The sequence below is a fragment of the Diplotaxodon limnothrissa genome, linkage group LG6, assembly GCF_057381915.1.
Source record: "Diplotaxodon limnothrissa isolate DT_005_m linkage group LG6, D_limnothrissa_male_GT1.1, whole genome shotgun sequence".
NCBI classification, from domain to species: Eukaryota; Metazoa; Chordata; class Actinopteri; order Cichliformes; family Cichlidae; genus Diplotaxodon; species Diplotaxodon limnothrissa.
In genome coordinates, this window is record NC_140601.1 from 34,691,834 (window position 1) to 34,709,954 (window position 18,121).

At 38.6% G+C, this 18,121-nt stretch overlaps 2 protein-coding genes across 2 annotated transcripts; one reads left to right on the top strand and one right to left on the bottom strand.

The window, feature by feature from the left end:
- Positions 1–2,088: 2,088 nt before the first annotated feature.
- On the top strand, positions 2,089–13,200 carry syngr2b (synaptogyrin 2b). The gene is made up of 4 exons (XM_085355099.1): positions 2,089–2,328; positions 8,569–8,806; positions 10,202–10,338; positions 10,902–13,200. Exons 1-4 carry the CDS (start codon positions 2,209–2,211, stop codon positions 11,175–11,177), a joined length of 771 nt encoding a protein of 256 aa, XP_085211225.1. The 5' UTR covers positions 2,089–2,208; the 3' UTR covers positions 11,178–13,200.
- Positions 13,201–14,043: 843 nt separating this feature from the next.
- tk1 (thymidine kinase 1, soluble) lies at positions 14,044–17,077 on the bottom strand. The gene is made up of 7 exons (XM_085356288.1): positions 17,006–17,077; positions 16,835–16,866; positions 16,324–16,437; positions 15,660–15,753; positions 14,960–15,049; positions 14,562–14,681; positions 14,044–14,226 (listed from the first exon to the last, which is right to left on the bottom strand). The coding sequence occupies exons 1-7, from the start codon at positions 17,075–17,077 to the stop codon at positions 14,047–14,049; spliced, it is 702 nt and encodes a 233-aa protein (XP_085212414.1). The 3' UTR covers positions 14,044–14,046.
- Between the last annotated feature and the right edge of the window lie 1,044 nt (positions 17,078–18,121).

The following is an 18,121-nucleotide window of genomic DNA, read 5'->3' on the forward strand; positions in this document are numbered from 1 at the left end:
TCTATATTTTGGTGTGAAAAATGATGATAGCATATAATTTAGCATAGAAATTTTATTTTATTTTTTTTGGGCGGGGGGGGGGGGGGGGGGTGGAATGGTAAAACGTTTAATACAAGAATTCTCTAAATAAATCATCTTTCGTTTGTACATTCGTGTTTGTCTTAACTCATTTCTGGATAAAGACTTTTGAAACACATAATTGACTACATTATAAAATTTATGAATTTTAGTCATACATGAATGAGCTTATGGCCACTATAGTCAGTAAAACCACTTGGTTACTTGACAAATAATCAATTTGTTTCTAAAATGTTTTTTAGAAACTTTGCACACTTTCTGTTCTGCACAATGTTGCCGCCATTTGTGTAAGCTTGTATCTACCACTGGAAAAAAATACTTTTTTTTGCCACCTATACGTCGTCTATGAGTAAAAATCTGGGGTTATTATCTACTTTTAAAAATTCAAATATCTAAAATGTATTTTTCTAAATTAGATAATAACTTAAATTTTGTGTCATTGCTGTGAAATTTTCAGATAATAACACAAGATTTTGACCTATAGTTGGCTTTCTTGTCTGAAATAAGCTTCTTTATTCTTAGCCTCACCACACCTGGAATAAAAATGCACTACATTAAAATAAAACAAAACATACATTTAACATTGAATACATATTTGATACATTGGGGTGGCTGTAACTCAGGAGCTAGAGCAGGTCACCTATCAATCTGAAGGTTGGTTGTCTGCTCCATTCTGCTCTGCTGCATCTATCGGAGTGTGAATGCTAGATGAAAAGCACAGAAAAAAGTGCTTGTGTGAATCGGTGAATGAGGTAAATTGTATAAGAGCACTTTGAGTGCTCAGTTATATATAAGAACCAGTGCATTACCTGCAGTTTTCAAACTCTGCAGAACCATTCAGTAGGTGTAATTGGTCCAGTTCTAGAAATTCTGGTAAGTAATGGCTCTCAGAAAATGAAGATTTCTGCAGGGAACCTCTGTAGAGCTTTAACAGGTAAACAGGGTCATTCCTGAATTATGCTTCAGTGGGAAATCTACATGACCCCTACACCATTACCTCCATGGCGGTATTTGCCAAGAAATGACTGAGGGAATTTAAGCTTTTAAAAATGGCTTTTTGACCTAAAATCTGTCAAAAATAGGTGAGTCATATCACTAAATATCGATCACATCAAGTAATTTAGAGCCAGAAAGAGCATTCCTATCAAAAAGCAGCTGCTGCAACCATACTTTTATATATTCTTTATATATCTGGGTAAAAAGTGTCAGTGACATTAAAAATGTGTTTTTCAAGAGAGATCTAGCCAAGGGGGCAGCAGAAACTGTAACAAATATAACATCACAGTTCTAAAAACTTACTGGAAGTAACCAAAAATGACTGGACTGATGACAATATTGGCACAAATATGCAGAATTAAAAAATACTTCAAAACAAGTTATTTCTTTATTTTATGTATAACCCCTTCATAAATCATGTTCACTACAGTCTATCTACTAATATAAGTAACCAACCAATTTCTGAGCCACACAAGTTTGAAGGCATTTTTGACGCTCAAAATGTGGTTTTAGTGTTAGTGTGTTAAGTTCTTGTTAGGTTTAGGCTAAAGGTTAGACATTCATATTTGAAGGTTAGGTTTAGGGAACGCATTGTGTCAATTAGATTTCCTCACTTAGATATAAAATGCAAGGATATGTGTGTGTGTGTGTGTGTGTGTGTGTGTGTGTGTGTGTGTGTGTGTGTTTGTTTTTCAGAGGCAAACTTATTTGTCCCACTAGCGTTTCCATATCTCATCAGTTCTGATAGTTTGTCTGCGTTTTTGAGTCCTTATGTTGACGCTGTTATTATTATCATTTTTGTTATGATCGTATTATCGCGATGGTTGTTGTTCTCTCGCTGAAGACTGCAGTAGCCGAAAACGCGCAGTAAGCGTCGGTAATCCTGAGCGGACCAATCACAGTAGCTGATAGTTACTTCGCCACCAAGTTTTGTTACGACGTATTTCCCGCTGAAGAGTAACTTGGCCACAGTTTTCTGTGTAGCTCCGCCCCTTCTGCGCACAGCGGCTACCTCAGGTGTCTCCGAGCTGGTCCCACTTGAGTGCAGGAGGCGGCGGTAGCTGGTAGTTTTAGTCGACTGTGACCGGAGCGTTGCTTTCCCCTTAGGTCTACTCGCACCGGAGGATCGGCTGAATGGCAGACATGGAGGAGACGGGCGGTGTAAGTGCGTACGGAGCTGCGCTCGCAGGAGGAGGTTTCGACTTTTACAAGTTTATCCGCCAGCCTCAGACCATCGTGCGCTTTCTCAGCTGGGTGAGTGCTGTTTGTGTTTGAAACTAAAGGTCCAGCGGGGTATGTGAGCAAGTCCGCGCACAGAGGTGAAGATGAGATATGTTGGTAATGCCGCGGGACAGCGGGCAGCTTTGTGCGCTTCCTCCGGCGGGCGTCGTATTTACAGCAAGACTCTCCGTGACAGCGCCGCAGGTCACCCCCGCTGCTGCTGACTGAAAACTGCACTTCCGGGAAAACACTACCTGCCAGATATCGGCATTAATAATTAACTCCTTATAATCCACAAGATTACGTTCTCATAATTTCACTTCACACAGCGGATGGAAGTCGATGTTTTTAAAAGTCTTTATTATTCGAGGCTGAAGCGTCAGAGTAGGTGGTGTTTACATTAAAAAGGGGAAATCGTGCTGAGAGAAAGTTCTCGGAACTTTTACAGCCCTAATCACCTGTTGCTGGGTAAATCTTAAGGCACGCAGAATTTGGGATGTGCAAAGTCCTAAATGAATCTCAATGAGACCGTTGATATAGTGAAAAACATACTGTTGTGCAACCCTGAGTGACTGAGCAGACACCGAAGGACCGTTTTCTGTCCTTGAACACTTCCTAGTTGAAATCGAGCTACGACATCTCCACAGAATGTACTAAGCTTGACTGTCGTGTGCTTTGTAAATGAAGATTAATATTCTCCCGTGCAGGACAGGCCCGGGCAAAGACGAGCGCACACATTAATCTGCAGAGTGAACAGTTTTTAGTGTGGCAGATGAGGACAGACTGTGCCCTTGGCTGTAGCTGTTGTCTGTGTGCATGTGTGTGTCAGTGGTAAACAGGGGCTAACAGGCAGGTAAGGTGACACCCGCTACTCTGTTATGCTTGTTGAATGTCTGCTACTGATCTCCCCCTGTGACTGGCACACATATGCAGTGCAGCTGTGCTCATCTCAGATTCTTCCAGGCTGGATCACTGTGTATCTCTGGTGATTTTAATCTTAGAAAATGACACCTGCATGTATGATTGCACAAAAGAGGAGCACACCTGGTCCTGGGACCAGTGTTATCATAGTTTTTATTTAACTTTTTTTTTTTTCATTTTCCATTAACGCTGGCATTTATTGCAATATTGTGTGTCACGAATGAATTGTGTACCAGTGAATGGAATATGTTGCCCGGCTGTTGTAACTAGGCAATTTTTTTTTTTTTTACAAAAACTTTTGCAATATCATTCAACACAGTTTAACCTTTATTAGAATACCGCATTACCACATAGTGTGCTCCAAAACATGGGAAAAGGAGAAGTGCAAACCGCCTCCAGTTCCCCAGAACTTTCCAACAACATGATTGTGGGATTTATCTTCCTATTTTATACCAGTTTTCTTTTTTTTTTTTTTTTTTTTTTTTTTTTTTTTTTTTTTTTTTTTTTTTTTTTATTAATATTTTTGGATGGACAGAAACATTAATAAATAAATATACAACTGCAATAATCATACTGTCAGTTCTCTGTCCATTTCTAAACAAACAAACAAACTAAGACAAGCAAACAAACAACACACTAACAAACAAAAAAAAAAAAAAAAAAAAAAAAAAAAAAAAAAAAAAAAAAAAAAAAAAAAATTACATAAATAAATAAATAAATAAAATAAATAAAACCCAGGAGAAACAAAATAATACACCGCCTCCTGGAAAACATCAGCAAAAACAAAAACGAATAAGGGTAAAACCCCCTGGTGCAAAAAAAAAAAAAAAAAAAAAAAAAAAAAAAGACAACAACCAAAATACCAATGACACATGAAATATCCCTCTAAGAGACCATTTATCATAATGTCTAAGAGACATTGTCAATGTACCGCAAAAAGGGACCCCAGACCTGCTCAAAAATATCTTCTCTTCCCTTCATTCTATACATAACCCGTTCATATGATGCCATCCTAGACATTTGTTCGGTCCATTCCTTGAAAGAACAGGGGCTGGATGACTTCCAATGCCTAAGAATTACCCTGCAACCAGTTATAAAAGCCAGACGCATCCACAATCTCTGTTTTTTTGAGAGAATGTTATCGTCAGGTAGTAGGCCCAGGACGCATATAGCTGGAGATTTAGAAAGATTAAGTTTAAAAATATCATTCACCAAGTTGATGATCCCATCCCACAAATAATCATTTTTCCGACATGTATACAACATATGAACTAGAGTCCCGACTTCCTGCTGACATTTCCAACAAATGTCCTTATCTGCGAGCTTCAACCTGACTAATTTACTGGGTGTCCAATAGTTTCTGTGAAGCAACTTGTACTGGATAAGTTGAGACTGTGTTTCAGGTGAGCAAACATACCATGATGAGATCAGCATCTTCCAACTGTCCTCTGAGATCTGGATACCCAGATCTTTCTCCCAACACCGCCTCAGTCCCCCCAAACTGGGAGCATGTGCCTCTCTGAAGCTCCCATAAAATTTAGATGCCCTGATTCTGTTATTGTCAGGGGTTGCAAACATCTTCTGAACACTAGATGGAGGGTCTAGATTATTTTTCAAAATGGCTTTAATACAATGTCTTATTTGAAAAAACCTCCAAATTTCCCTTGGATCCAAATTGAATTCTCGTCTGATTTCTGCAAACGATTTCATGCCAGTCTGCCCAAATAGGTCCCCCATCTGATTAATACCTGTCCTAGCCCAGGCCTCCCACCAGACCGGTTTCTTCCCTATTAATACTTTCTTATTATACCAAATAGAGGCTCTAGCAGTGAGATAAGGGCTGCTGTTGGTATATTGGTGAGCTCTAAGCCAGGTCTCTTGCATGAAAGACAGTACTGGATCTTTAAACGGTACTGGCCTACCCTTCTGAGTAAGGAAGGCCTCTAAAGACGAAGGGGCCACAAGACTTTCCTCAATCCCAACCCATGATGGCTTATCAGTAGAGGAATTATGTATCTTAACTAACTGAGAGAGGGAGAAAGCGTAATGATACCAGACCATCTTAGACAATGCCAACCCACCACTCTCTTTAGCAGCATATAATTTAGACCGATTGAACAATGGCTTTTTACCTGCCCACACAAAACCCTCTACACATGTATTATAAAGCTTTAGCAAATTATGTGGGACTGCTATCGGTAACATGTGAAGAAAGTACTGAAGTTTAGGGGCAATAATCATCTTCACCAAATTAATTCTGCCCAAAAGGGACAGATTTATTTTAACCCAATTCTGCAACAGCGAACGGATGTTTTGAATCACTGGGGAAATATTTACTTTCATTATGTTGTCTAAACCAGGGGTCAATTTAATCCCCAAATAAGTCAGACCCTCGGGCTTCCACTTGAAATGCCATGAACTCCTCATAACAGGCGGACACAATTTAGAAATAGGCATAGCTTCAGACTTAGACCAATTTATAGTGTATCCAGAGATTACAGAGAAAGAATCAATAATTGAGGAAATTGCAGGAACGGCCTGTTCTGGGTTAGTTGAAATCAGTAAAATATCATCTGCATCTGTTTTACAAAAACTTTTGCAATATCATTCAACACAGTTTAACCTTTATTAGAATACCGCATTACCACATAGTGTGCTCCAAAACATGGGAAAAGGAGAAGTGCAAACCGCCTCCAGTTCCCCAGAACTTTCCAACAACATGATTGTGGGATTTATCTTCCTATTTTATACCAGTTTTCTTAGTAAATATGACTCACCTTACATTCAGTCATCTTACTGCTTTTCGTAGCTTCTCCAGGGCAAACTTCCTACATGCCTTCCTGAGTTTGCACTTATAATTCCATATGATTGAGAGACCTTTCTAAGTATGAACAGCAACTGTTGTTTAAATATCAGTTTTGACCAATATGACCACAAACTTAAGACATTTCCTGTATAAAGGGTATGTCCAGTTGTTTCTTTTCCACAGAGTCTTTATATTTTGTTATTTTGATCACTTGTATTGTTACATATTTTTACACACCTGTTTGTTTTGGGTTTTTTGTTTGTTTGTTTGCTTTTTGGGTGGAAGGGCTATAACAGCCTTACCTGAAACAAAAAAGGGCATACACTCGCTCCTGGCCATTAAAAGTAGCTACACCTTCCCTGAAACAGTATATTTGCAGTATATTTATGTAACTAAATGCGTGTCATTTAGGTTTAATGCAAAAACAAGTCATCCAAACAAATCTTATTTGCGTTGCTTATTGACTGAAAGTTCAAATCAACATGTGACACTTGTGCGTCGGTTCGACATTTGTTATTCATTGCACAAACACTTTCTGTTCTTTTAAAAATGTACAAAAATTTCCATCTACTCCTCTGAAAGTCCCTGTCTTACTTTTGTTCCATTTTAGGGAACCCCCCTCCCCGCTTTTCACTTCTCCAATGTCTCTGTCTGCAGCTTATTTTCTGTATCGTTGGTTTCATCCCACCAGCAGGACTTTGGCCTTCTTTCCCTTCCCACCAGTTAAACAGTCTCTCTCTGTCCTCCTCCCAGATCTCATTATAAGCAATGTTAGGGAGCTGGTGGCATCTCAGGAATCACATGGCAGGCAGCTGCACTCAGAAGTAGGTCACATGGTTAGGTGGGTAACCAGAGCACAGAGAAGCCAACCACGGGACAGCCTGTCAGAGGGAATAAACACTCCACATACTAACATGAAGGAAAGTCCATATTTCAGGGGTTGATAGTAAGAAAAGATGTTATGTTATAATTATGTAGCTTGTCCATTTTCCACAAAAATCACCCGCTTTTGTGACTTTGTTGTTGCTAAACAGTTTCATTTCATTTTGATAGATGTGGTGTGAAGACAAGACAAACCTGGGGGTGTTTGCTAACTTTCTCACATGAGTTCTAAAACAAGCCTCTTTTTGATCCTACTTCCAGCTGTTGCATACAAAAACACATTGAAGAATTGGCTGCTTAAAAAGTATTTTACATGTTGCCTTCATGCTACAGCACATTACGTATTTTCTAGGAACTTTCATTTTTCATAAAGTTAGAACAACGGCTGTCTGGAAGGAGCTGAAAAGGTCATGTAATGCCTGCAAAGAGTTAAACACCTTCACACGTTTGAAGGTCTGAAAAACAAATAACACTTGAAAGCACAAAGTTCTTTACTTGCCCAACAGGTTTAATTTTTGATCTGTACGCCAACGTTCTGTAAGCTACACTGAACTCACAGATCCAAAGACAGGTGAAGATCTTTTCTTGGTTTTATGTTTATTAACACCAGCATATCTAAAATGCAGATTGTTGTTTTCCATCCATTTTGCCAATTTTGGTGACCTTCACTCTAAATATCCAACCTCTGCTTGATGCAGACACACAGTGATACAGCACTTCTTTAGTACTAACACTGATGTCGTTGGGTTCTTGGCAATACAAAGTGTCCAGTGTAAAATTCATAAACTTTATTCCTAACTATAAGTAAACATCAGACATGGCATAAAAACGACTGAAACAAAATGTAACAAGTAAATAAATACATAAATGTAACTATTCATCAGTTACTTAAATAATGCATAGTGCAACCAAGAAAAAATATTTGTATTTTTTTGTCATTGTAGTTTGGTATGAGAGTCATTTCTGCGTTTTCCTGTCGTTTAAAGTCATGCTGGTTTCTCTCCTCTGGTCTGTTTCACCGTGTGCATGATTGGAGACAACAAGTAAAGGATGATAATGTTACTGTAACTGACAATAACCCTGACAAATGTTAAAGAGAGAGCGAGCAAGAAGCTGACAGCGACAGAGCTGCCGCTGCATTTTTATCAGGTTTTCTGGGTGATTTTTTTTTTCTTCTATTTTAAACCACGAAGAAAAAAGTAGAACTTGTTGGTTTAACAAACCTAAAGTATCTCCAAACTGCTCACACAGTATCTTCGTCTAGCCTATTGTAGCTCTCCAGGGCACAGTTGTACATGCCGAACATCACATTGGATGAATTTTATTTTTAAACAACAATATTATAATGGTGGATTTGCGGCACATGTTACACATGATAGAAAAATATCTGTTTTTGTTGACTCTTAGCTTATTGAATTCGCTATGAGCGTCACAAGTTTATATGTACATTAAGTCAAACAAGATCATCTTAAGACTGGACACCTCTGCCAGGGCTGAGATATCCCTGCACATCATTCATAAATTGAGTCCAGGAGGATGTCTGGACCCTGATTAGTTTGAGATATTTTGAGCGATGCAAACATCAGCTTTTACCAACAATTCCGCGTTTATTTACTCTTCATTCGTTTTCATTAATGCCCGCCTTCTTTTCTCTTTTTCTGTAGATTTTTGCCATGGTGGTGTTTGCCTGTATCACGGGAGAGGGCTACGTCAACACCCCCTACGAAGCTGAGGCCAAATGCATCTTCAATCACAACGACTCGGCGTGTCATTATGCAGTCGGTATCGGGGTGATTGCTTTCCTGGCATGTGTGGCCTTCCTCGTGTTGGACGTTTACCTGCCTTTTATGAGCAACGCAGAGGAGAGGAGGTTTGCTGTCGTTGCCGACCTGGGATTCTCTGGTGAGCATGAACGTTTATTTTTATAAAGATTGCACAAGGAAGAAGAGACTGACAGAAAAACCTGAGGCAATGACAGGCAAAATAGTTGGTGGTGATGCAAAGTGGGTGGGTGTGTTTGCAGAAGTGTGTTTACAGCCTGGTGCAAACATAGTTTCAGCCTCTATATGTAATTTATCTATTCGTAGCAGCTGTAAAGAGGGCGAAACCATTTTTAGAACTCACTCATTTGGATTCTGTGAAGAGTTAAAGTTGGGGCATGGCTGCTTTGATTGATAGGTGATTGCTATCTCCTGGGCCTCACCTCTGCTAATTAGAGTCACCGAATTGTACCCTCGACTCTGTTTGTGCTGTTGTTTCCCTTTGGAGCATCTGTCCTTGGGAATATGAATTACCCACTCCTGACATAGAGGGAAGGGTCACTACATGTTAATACAAAGTACCTCTTAGTGATCACCTTTAATCCTATAATGCAAGGGTGTCAAACATAAAGGCCCAGTGACCAGAATGGGCCCAATAAAGACTCAGGTCTGGTCCACTGGATGGCTTTGGACAATGTGCAATGTGGAAGGCATAGATTTTTGCATTTTAACTGTGTTTTCACAAGTTTTAGATTTATTTATTTTTTCTACGGATAAAGAGCTCTCCCATTGCCATTCATACTACACCAAATTATGATAAACAATAAAATAACAGAACATTTCCCGATTTTGAGGTCAGAAATATGTGTTTCTTCTTTCATTCATTTCAGTGACCTAGATAAACTCAAACGTATTGTTGAAATGGCGCTTCTTTCTTCTTTAAACTTGGTTCTCTGAATCATTCGCGTCCTGATGGGAGTGCTCTCTTTCAAGATGATACTCGCATCCACTTGGCATGAGCTAAATGGCTACAGCCTTTGCAGTCATCACATCATAAACTAATTGAGCATCTTATGGAGATTATAGATTGAAGTGTTTTCACCACCATCGTCAAAAACGCAAGAAAGTGAGTGATTCATGCATTCAAGCTGTTCCTAAAGCGTGAACTTGTTCATGTCGAAAGCCTCTGAGTGTTGGTGTAATCTGGGACAGGCTGCTGACTGTTTCCCTGACATAACGCAGTATTCATCATTGCAACATTAGACGTGGAATGAGCTGCAGGGTGGAGGAGGAGTATGACCTCACATATTCAGATGAAAATAAACAGACATCGGCTTTCCACAGTCAGCCATTCTTCAGGAAAACAAAAGAGTGTTAGTTTGGAAAAACGGCGCGTTTTCGTGCGAGCAGATGGAGACGGGGGAATCCTGTTGTTTATCTTTTCATATCTGTATTTTCAGCTGAACGCTTCTGTTCCTCCATCCAGTGAGGAAAAGGTGATCATTTGTGCGTCTGTTTCTCTGGATGTTTGTTTTAGGAGTGTGGACCTTCCTGTGGTTTGTGTGTTTCTGCCTGTTGGCCAGTCAGTGGAGTAAAACTCCCGATGACCACTCAATCCCCAAAGACGCCGCACGTGCCACCATAGCTTTCTCCTTCTTCTCTATCGCCACCTGGGTGAGTGGGATTGCGGCTTTGATTTAGTCACTTTATCATTCAGTAAAATTTAGTTTTGAAAGTATTTTGTAGATATTTTGATTGTGTACTTGATGATGCTTTTTTCTGATTTAAAAGAGTGCTTTAACATTTTAGAAAATGTACTGATTCCCTTAGATGTGTTTGTTAACCCCAGTCTTGTAGCTTTTCATTAAGATTAAGATAACAGTGTATCTATGACAGAGGATAAGGAAAAGCCTAATAAGTCCACTCTAAAGAGCTGCTTACATCTTGGTGCCAGATACCACAGAGCCCTTCAAATTGTATTTCTAGCCTATTCCTCAGCAGGTCAGAGCTGCTTCTGGCAGAAAACAGAGGTTTAACACTTTAGGCAGGAATGCTCAGTGTTTTTGGCTCATCAGTGCATAATGAGTGTCTCCCATTAATTTTTTAATCTTGTGTAAAATTTGCATTATTTCTGTTATTGCTGAAAAAAATGCTCATCGGCCTCTCGTGTGATTAATTACTTGCACATTTTTCACAGAAGCTTGAATGACTTCATCATTTTTATTCTCATCATGCAGGGAATCCTAACATACTTCGCCCTGGGTCGTTTCCGCCATGGTGTAAAGGATGTTGCCATCCCTACCTACACGGAGACGGTGCCGGATATTGCCACCCCTTATCCTCCAACCTATGCCCCCACCTCCTACAATCCCACCACTTACACCCCCACCACTTACACCCCCACTACTTATACAGCCTATCCCAGCAATTTGCCTGACATCCAACAGCAGCCTCCTCTCGCCCAAAACCTCCCGCCCAAGGTAGATGCCGGCTACCAGCCGCCCAGCTACTGAGACAGAGGGGAGGTCACATGGGCCAGGTGGTGTTCGTCTGTCGGTGGACTGACTGCAGTTGCACTGCACACCCGCAGAGCTATATCATATTGATGTGGTTTCACGCTGATTTAACGATGTCAGATTTGAGAGCCTGAGCAGTGCAACTCCATGTTAGAGAAGAGGAACACTGCTGTTTACGTCAGTGGGTCTGTGATCAGGTCTTAAGACATCAGGCTGACTGCTGAGATTAGTGCTGATGATTGGGTAATCTGACCTTTGACCCCTGTGCAAAGATGCAACTTTTACCTCAAATGAGCAGATCCTGGAGGTAGAAGAGGGTCACATAATGTGACATTATGAAGAGTGCTTATGACAGCCACAAGTGGAAGAGGCCAGCATTTAATGTTTTGCGCATGAAACTGTTGGAACTTGAGGATATGCATTTATACAAACAATTCACAAGTAAAACTGCCATTTTCATGGTTGTATGTGGCTGATTATATTTTCTTATTTGGTCATACATTTTGTTTTGTTTTGTTTGTTCAATTTATTAAGCCTGTGGAGATGCAACTAGTTTACGAGGTATTAAATTAATTTGCAAATGCGAGTTGACTGTTAGTGTGAAAAACTACTGTAAAGCCAAATTCTGACAGAATTGTATTTTGTGAAACTTGGGAGTCTACATACAACCATAAAATTATCTATCCATAAATGTATTCTTTTCCATGTTTACTAACTGTGAGGACCCTGAATTTAATCAAGTCTGACTGAGGCAAATACAGCAGATTTGTGTTTGTAAAAAAAATTGGTTAAATGTTTCCAGCCTGCAGCAGCATTCATTGGACTTTGATCCCACCTTTAAGATAGAGAGGGGGGAGGAGACTCTACACAACTATGCATTCATTGAACAGATTTACCATATCCTAATACAGACGAGTAATTTATTAACTGCCATTAACAATGCTTTCTTGCTAGCCTGTGAACAGATCAGCCTCACACTTCCTCCAAGGTCTCAGTGACATTTTGTTTCCTCAACACTGATTATTATCTGCTTCTTAGTGTTCACTGTGGGAGAGGAAATATACCCAGTGTGTTAGTATAGTTACAGAATAAGTGCTTAATTTGCAACATGTGCATCCACCACATACACTTAGAAAATCTGGGGTTATGCAATGTTGCTTTGTGCCCAACAGTTAAATGTTTGCTGGTTTTTAATCTCAGCTGTTGTCGATCTGATTACACTCAAAACTTGGCCTGGCATCAGTTTTGGCGTGGGTGTGCAAACTCTGAATTGTCAGTTGGATGGGCTCATACTCACTAAACATTTTTCTTATGCTTCTGCTTTTATATCCGTGGATGGGGAATAAGGTTTGTTCCTTTAAAGATGTGCATAAACTACTGAAGCCAACTGTATGAAAACATTGCTTATTTATCATTTGTGCATCAAAGGGAGAAATTTGAATGACATATGTAAGATGGTGAATGATAGTAAATTGTGCCATGATTAAATCTTGAAGTTATTTTAAGGTTAAGCAGCTGTGCATCACAGCTGCCCTCACTGCTGTGCGTGAATGATTTTTGTTAATTTCCATACTGTTGAAAGTTCTGAAATCAAAATTGGCAACCCGTAGTTGTCAGTGAAAGGAGCTTGAAATGATTCAACTATATTTTTTTTTTCTTTAACATTATTTCCTGTTTGCAGCTTCAAAAGTAAGCCATATCTGCCTCAGTGACAAAAATGTAAAGTGATTATTTGCTGCACGTATCAAGTACAAAGTATCCTGCATTTGTGCTTTTGCTTAAATGTTAATCATAACTGGGTTAATGCACATAGCCTCATGTTTTAGATCCGAGACTGGTTTGATTTGCATGGTCTGCAAGTTTTATAAACACTGATCAAATTGTGCTTGGTTCATTGGTTTTTCTAGCATTTCCTGTTTTGTTTTTGATCAAGTTCAGTTTCTTTTGCCTTCGTGCCAATGTCACAGATGCACAACTGTTGAATAAAGTCATAGGTTCAGGCATCTTGTGCATGCTGCGTCATTCATTTGCTGCAGTAGTACAAATTTAATATAGTTTGCAGAGGATATGCTGTACTTTCCCATCCCAACATGACAGCTCACAGCACAGCCTTTGAGTCTGCCTGGATTTAAACAGGTTATTTTAGGCCTCAGATGCTTGTGAGTGTATTTACCGGTAATTACATATCACAGTATGCACTAAACATTTACATCTTAAAAGTAAAGAATTCCACAGAAATGGCAAAGAGTTTAACCACACATTTTACTTACAATATATAGTAAAACGTTGAGTCTGTGTTTCCATTGAGTATGGCCTTGTGAATGTCAGTACATTTGTTAAACACCTTACATTTACTAATGCTACAGTTCAAGATGTCAAAAGCAACCTAAACTAATGTTACAGATATCACCAAAACACTGAATTCTGTGACAGCAGGTTGTTTACTTAGATTCAAGGTTATTAAGTGCGTCAAGTAAATAATATATATATATATATATATATATATATATATATATATATATATATATATATATATATATATATATATATATCTATCTATCTATCTATCTATCTATCTATCTATCTATATATATATATATATCTATCTATCTATCTATCTATATATATATATATATATATATATATATATATCTATCTATCTATCTATATATATATATATATATATATATCTATCAAATAGACACCAAATACAAACCAAATAATCTGATTTGATCATATTCTTTAGCAGACATACAAATAATTAAAGATTCAGTTATTTCAAATAAAAACCCATTTACTCTGCAATCTGCTCACACACACACACGATTAAATGTCTGAACTTGTACACCAAGTCTTTGTTTCGTCTTCAGAGGTGTAGAGAGGAGAAGAGCTTCCTGGGAACACCGCTGTCCACGAGTTTTCCTATGAGGGCATTTTGTGGAGTTTCGTTCCTGAAGGGAGAACTGTTCTCTTTGTCAACCATCAGACCTCCGTAACACTTTCTGCACACCGCCTGATATTTGTCTGCTCCACCAATCACTTCCACCTATGACACAGACAAGACTTTATAAGTATACAACAGATTTATTGCAGACTCTCCATCTCCAACTCTAAAGCACTGGAGAAAATACAGGAAATGGTGAGAAAAATTCTCATTTTATATCACTGGATTTTCTATGGCATATTTTCATTTGTTTGAAGTCATCAGCATCATGTTCATCAAAGATCGGTTAGTTCCAGTTAAATCCAGAATCACTAATTAAATATAAGTGAACACTTCTTTTATGTTTTTAATATATTTACTGCATACAGACACTAAGTCTGTCTCATCACCACCCTTTGAAGAGTTCTTTTATCACAGCCTCAGTTATGCCTCCTCACCTCCTTTTCAGCTCCTATTCTCTTGGTGTAGGCAGCTTCTTTGAAACACTGCATGCAGACAGCGTGGAGCTTCACTACACTCTCCGCCAGAGGAACAAGGTTCAGGATGTTTCCAAACGCCTACAAGAATGTGCAGGACAGCAGAAAAGCACAGTCAATATCACTGAATGAACAGAGGTATAATTGCATTACAAGAAAAGAATAGACAATGTAGTGTGGAATAATGAGCGCATTGAGCCGTCTGCATCAGTTCTGCTCCTGCAGATTGTTCAGCATTTCCTTAAAAATGTTCATCGTCTGGGACATTTTGTTACCCCTTTTTCCCAGAGCGGTGCTTGGTGTTGCCCTGCAGCAGCCACAGTCTACCTGTATCACACCGATATGTGGACACTACTCACCTTTCTCTGGAAGGTTCCATCTAAGGCAGCTACAATGATTGTCTTCCCCAAATTAGCCATCTCCTCACAAAACTCCACAGCATCTGGGAACTGCAACATGAAGGAAGCAGAGAGTATTTAATGAAGGTCTCTATGCAAGTAAAGACCTATTAAATCAAATAATTTTTTTAAGCACTGGTCATTCAGGCTAGTGCAACTAGCAACCTCAGATGGCTGACAAAGTAACAAAACAAGATTCAGTGACGACCAATTTTAAATAAATTAAAAATAAGCTAAAATGTAAGTTTAGAATAGCCTAAGGGAGCACATCAAATGAAATTCAGAAATTACTTTAAATATTTTAAATCCAAAATTTTAAGAAAATGGATGAAAAAAGTAAAAATATATAAAAGAAATAACTAAAAACAAGGCTAGAGAAAATAAAATAAATAAATTTAAAAAAAAAGCACAATGGCTATTAAAATTTTAAGAGTGTAAGAAACCAAAACAACAAAACTGAATAAACCCAATATATTAGTTAAAATGGAAAAATAAATAAAAACAAAGTAAATGTCTATCAAAATATCTAATAAAAAAAAAAAGAAGGACTTTATTTTAAAGTCAGAAAGGTAGCAGTATAGGATTTTTTTCAAAAAAGGAGAGAGAAAAAAACAAAAAACAATGGGGTAAATGTAAAATGTAAATATATAGATAGACTTACAAACTGTCCTTCATCGATTCCAATCACACAAGCTCGTAGTGCCAAAGGCCGCACATCCCTCAGACTATTTGCTGGTACAGCTTCCATTGTGCTTCTAAAAGATGTACCAGAGAGAAGGAACTTAACTTCAGACAGATGATGTGCAGTCATTGCATTTGCTGTGACTGACCTGCTGAAATATTTACACAATCCATTTGCACACTAACTCCTCCACAGGAAAATGCACATCTGAGAAGTCTCACCACTAGAGGTCAGCTGGTGCTAACGTGTCATAACTTGGATTAAGGTAAAAGGAAGCAGCAAACGCAGCTTCTCCTCTATTTTTATTAAAACTCACCTTTTAGAGAATTACTTAATTGCTGTATTTGTTTGATGTTCATTATTATATGAAGACAATCAGTGGGATTATGCTTTCAGGTGTTCTACCTCTGCTGTATAACAAAATTATTGTTAAGAACTAATGTGTCCAGAGAGAGCACTTCCAGCCTAAGGTGTACTTGTCGGAAAATTGCATGCAGCTGTGCACAAATTAAAAATGAACTACTAAGCAAGACTGCATTGGGCTAATGTCTCCTCTTCCTCCTATTATGAAAACCAGAGGGTATTTCTGTGGATATGAACAGCTCAGCTAAACAACAAAGTAAACAGAAAAAACGAGGCTTACTTGTCATGAGTGGCCATGCCCGTGTCGGAGTACCGTGTATCTTTGGCATATTTGATCACCAGGCAGTTGTACTGGGCTATCTGGAAACGGCGCACTCTTCTCATCAGTTCAGTGCTGCAGAATAAATAAAGTTTGCAAACATCAGTTAAAGCTGGATGTTTATTTTCTACATGGACATAAAACTATAGTGCAGACACTATACACGTAAGCGCGGTAACGAATGCTACATAACATGATTAGTATGAAAATAGTGCAAAAATCTGTGCACTGATCGTTAAAATGTACCATATGCTGTATTAATGTGTATCAACTGTACGCTGTACAGTAACATGAACTGTTTTTATGAATGGGAGCCGGATAAACAATGCAGAATTTGGCGGGAAGTTTTGATTTGGGCGGAAAATCTTCATATAGTTTGTTTTAACATAATTTTACACGTTGGGCACGTAAAAAACTGGCTAATTAACGGCTCTAAAAATGCTTTCTTTAGGTTTATAAGTGAAGAACCCACCTTTTGCCTGAAAACATAGGTCCAAAAATTACCTGCAAACGACAACAAAGAGTCGACGTCAGGACGTGAAAGTCGGTTAGATAACAGTTTTTATCACCACAGGTATGCACCGTTTAAAGTTATTTATATTTTCTTAATTACCGGAGGGTAATTTTTGTTGTAGACACCTACCTGAATTTGTCCCCGGGCTTTCCTCGGTGAGTTTGGTAGGACTCTTGGGAAATCTACGCAGTCCATGTTCATTTAAAATACACAATAACTTAGTAATAAAAAAAATAACAGACAAAAAACCAGGTAATTACAACCGCTACTATCAACAAAACGATAACGTAGTCAGGACACAAGAAGTTGAATTTGCCGCGCCGGCAGTTGTCAGCGGATTTATCCACAGTTCCACCAATCAGCACAGAGTCACGTGATATAGTTTGAGCCAAACAGGCTCAACGGCTCATGTCTGCCACTATTGACCAATCAGAGCCAAGAGGGGTGTTTCGTTAGCCTAAAAAATGGAGGGCTAAAGAAAAGCTCTCTTTTTTAGGCTAAAAGCGCATATTTTCTTTAATAATTTACAGTTTTATGTTAATATTTGTAAAGTAAGACCCCTATGCGCTTACGTAAAATAATGTAAGTGATGTTTGTATGTTGAGTATAAAAGCAAAAGGTGTTGTTTCATATATTTTATGCATTAACATACAAGAAGTATCTACTGTATATGCATGAGGTTAATTTTACAAGTTTGATTGCAGGGTCACTTGATGACATTTCACTGTAATATACACTGGCTTGTCAGTTTATTAAGTACACCTGTTCAACTAGTTGTTTGCACAAGTATCGAATCATGGAAGCAAGGTGGTCAAGACAACCTGTTCAAAGAAAGTTCAAAGAAAGGTGATCATAAGTATTTCAGAAACTGCTGGTCTACTGGGATTTTTTTTTTTTACTTTGATGGTTCAAAAACGAGAAAATATCCACTGGATGGCAGTTCTCTGGGTGAAAATGCCTTGTTGATGTCAGAGGACAATGGCCAGACAGCTTCAAGGTGATAGGAAATACAACTCAAATTTGTATTTGAGTTACAATGTAACCATTGTAACCATTGTAACGAGTGGTTACAATGTAACGAGTGGTTACAATAACCACTCGTTGCAATGTGTGCAGAAAAGCCTCTCTGAATGAACAACATGTGGAAGCTAGCGCAGGAGACCACACCCGGGTAACCCTATTTCATCTAAGAGCAGAAAACTGAAGCTACAGTTCACATTGGCTCATCTTAATTGGACAATAGAA

What these genes read in the sequence shown, in the direction of transcription:
- syngr2b (XM_085355099.1), top strand. Translation starts at nt 2,209, where the DNA reads ATGGCAGACATGGAGGAGACGGGCGGTGTAAGTGCGTACGGAGCTGCG. An exon ending in TCGTGCGCTTTCTCAGCTGG is followed by an intron (nt 2,329 to 8,568) that starts GTGAGTGCTGTT and finishes CTTTTTCTGTAG; the next exon opens with ATTTTTGCCATGGTGGTGTT. An exon ending in TGCCGACCTGGGATTCTCTG is followed by an intron (nt 8,807 to 10,201) that starts GTGAGCATGAAC and finishes TGTTTGTTTTAG; the next exon opens with GAGTGTGGACCTTCCTGTGG.
- tk1 (XM_085356288.1), bottom strand. Translation starts at nt 17,077, where the DNA reads ATGAACATGGACTGCGTAGATTTCCCAAGAGTCCTACCAAACTCACCG. An exon ending in AAGCCCGGGGACAAATTCAG is followed by an intron (nt 16,867 to 17,005) that starts GTAGGTGTCTAC and finishes TGTCGTTTGCAG; the next exon opens with GTAATTTTTGGACCTATGTT. An exon ending in GAATAGGAGCTGAAAAGGAG is followed by an intron (nt 14,227 to 14,561) that starts GTGAGGAGGCAT and finishes TCTGTGTCATAG; the next exon opens with GTGGAAGTGATTGGTGGAGC.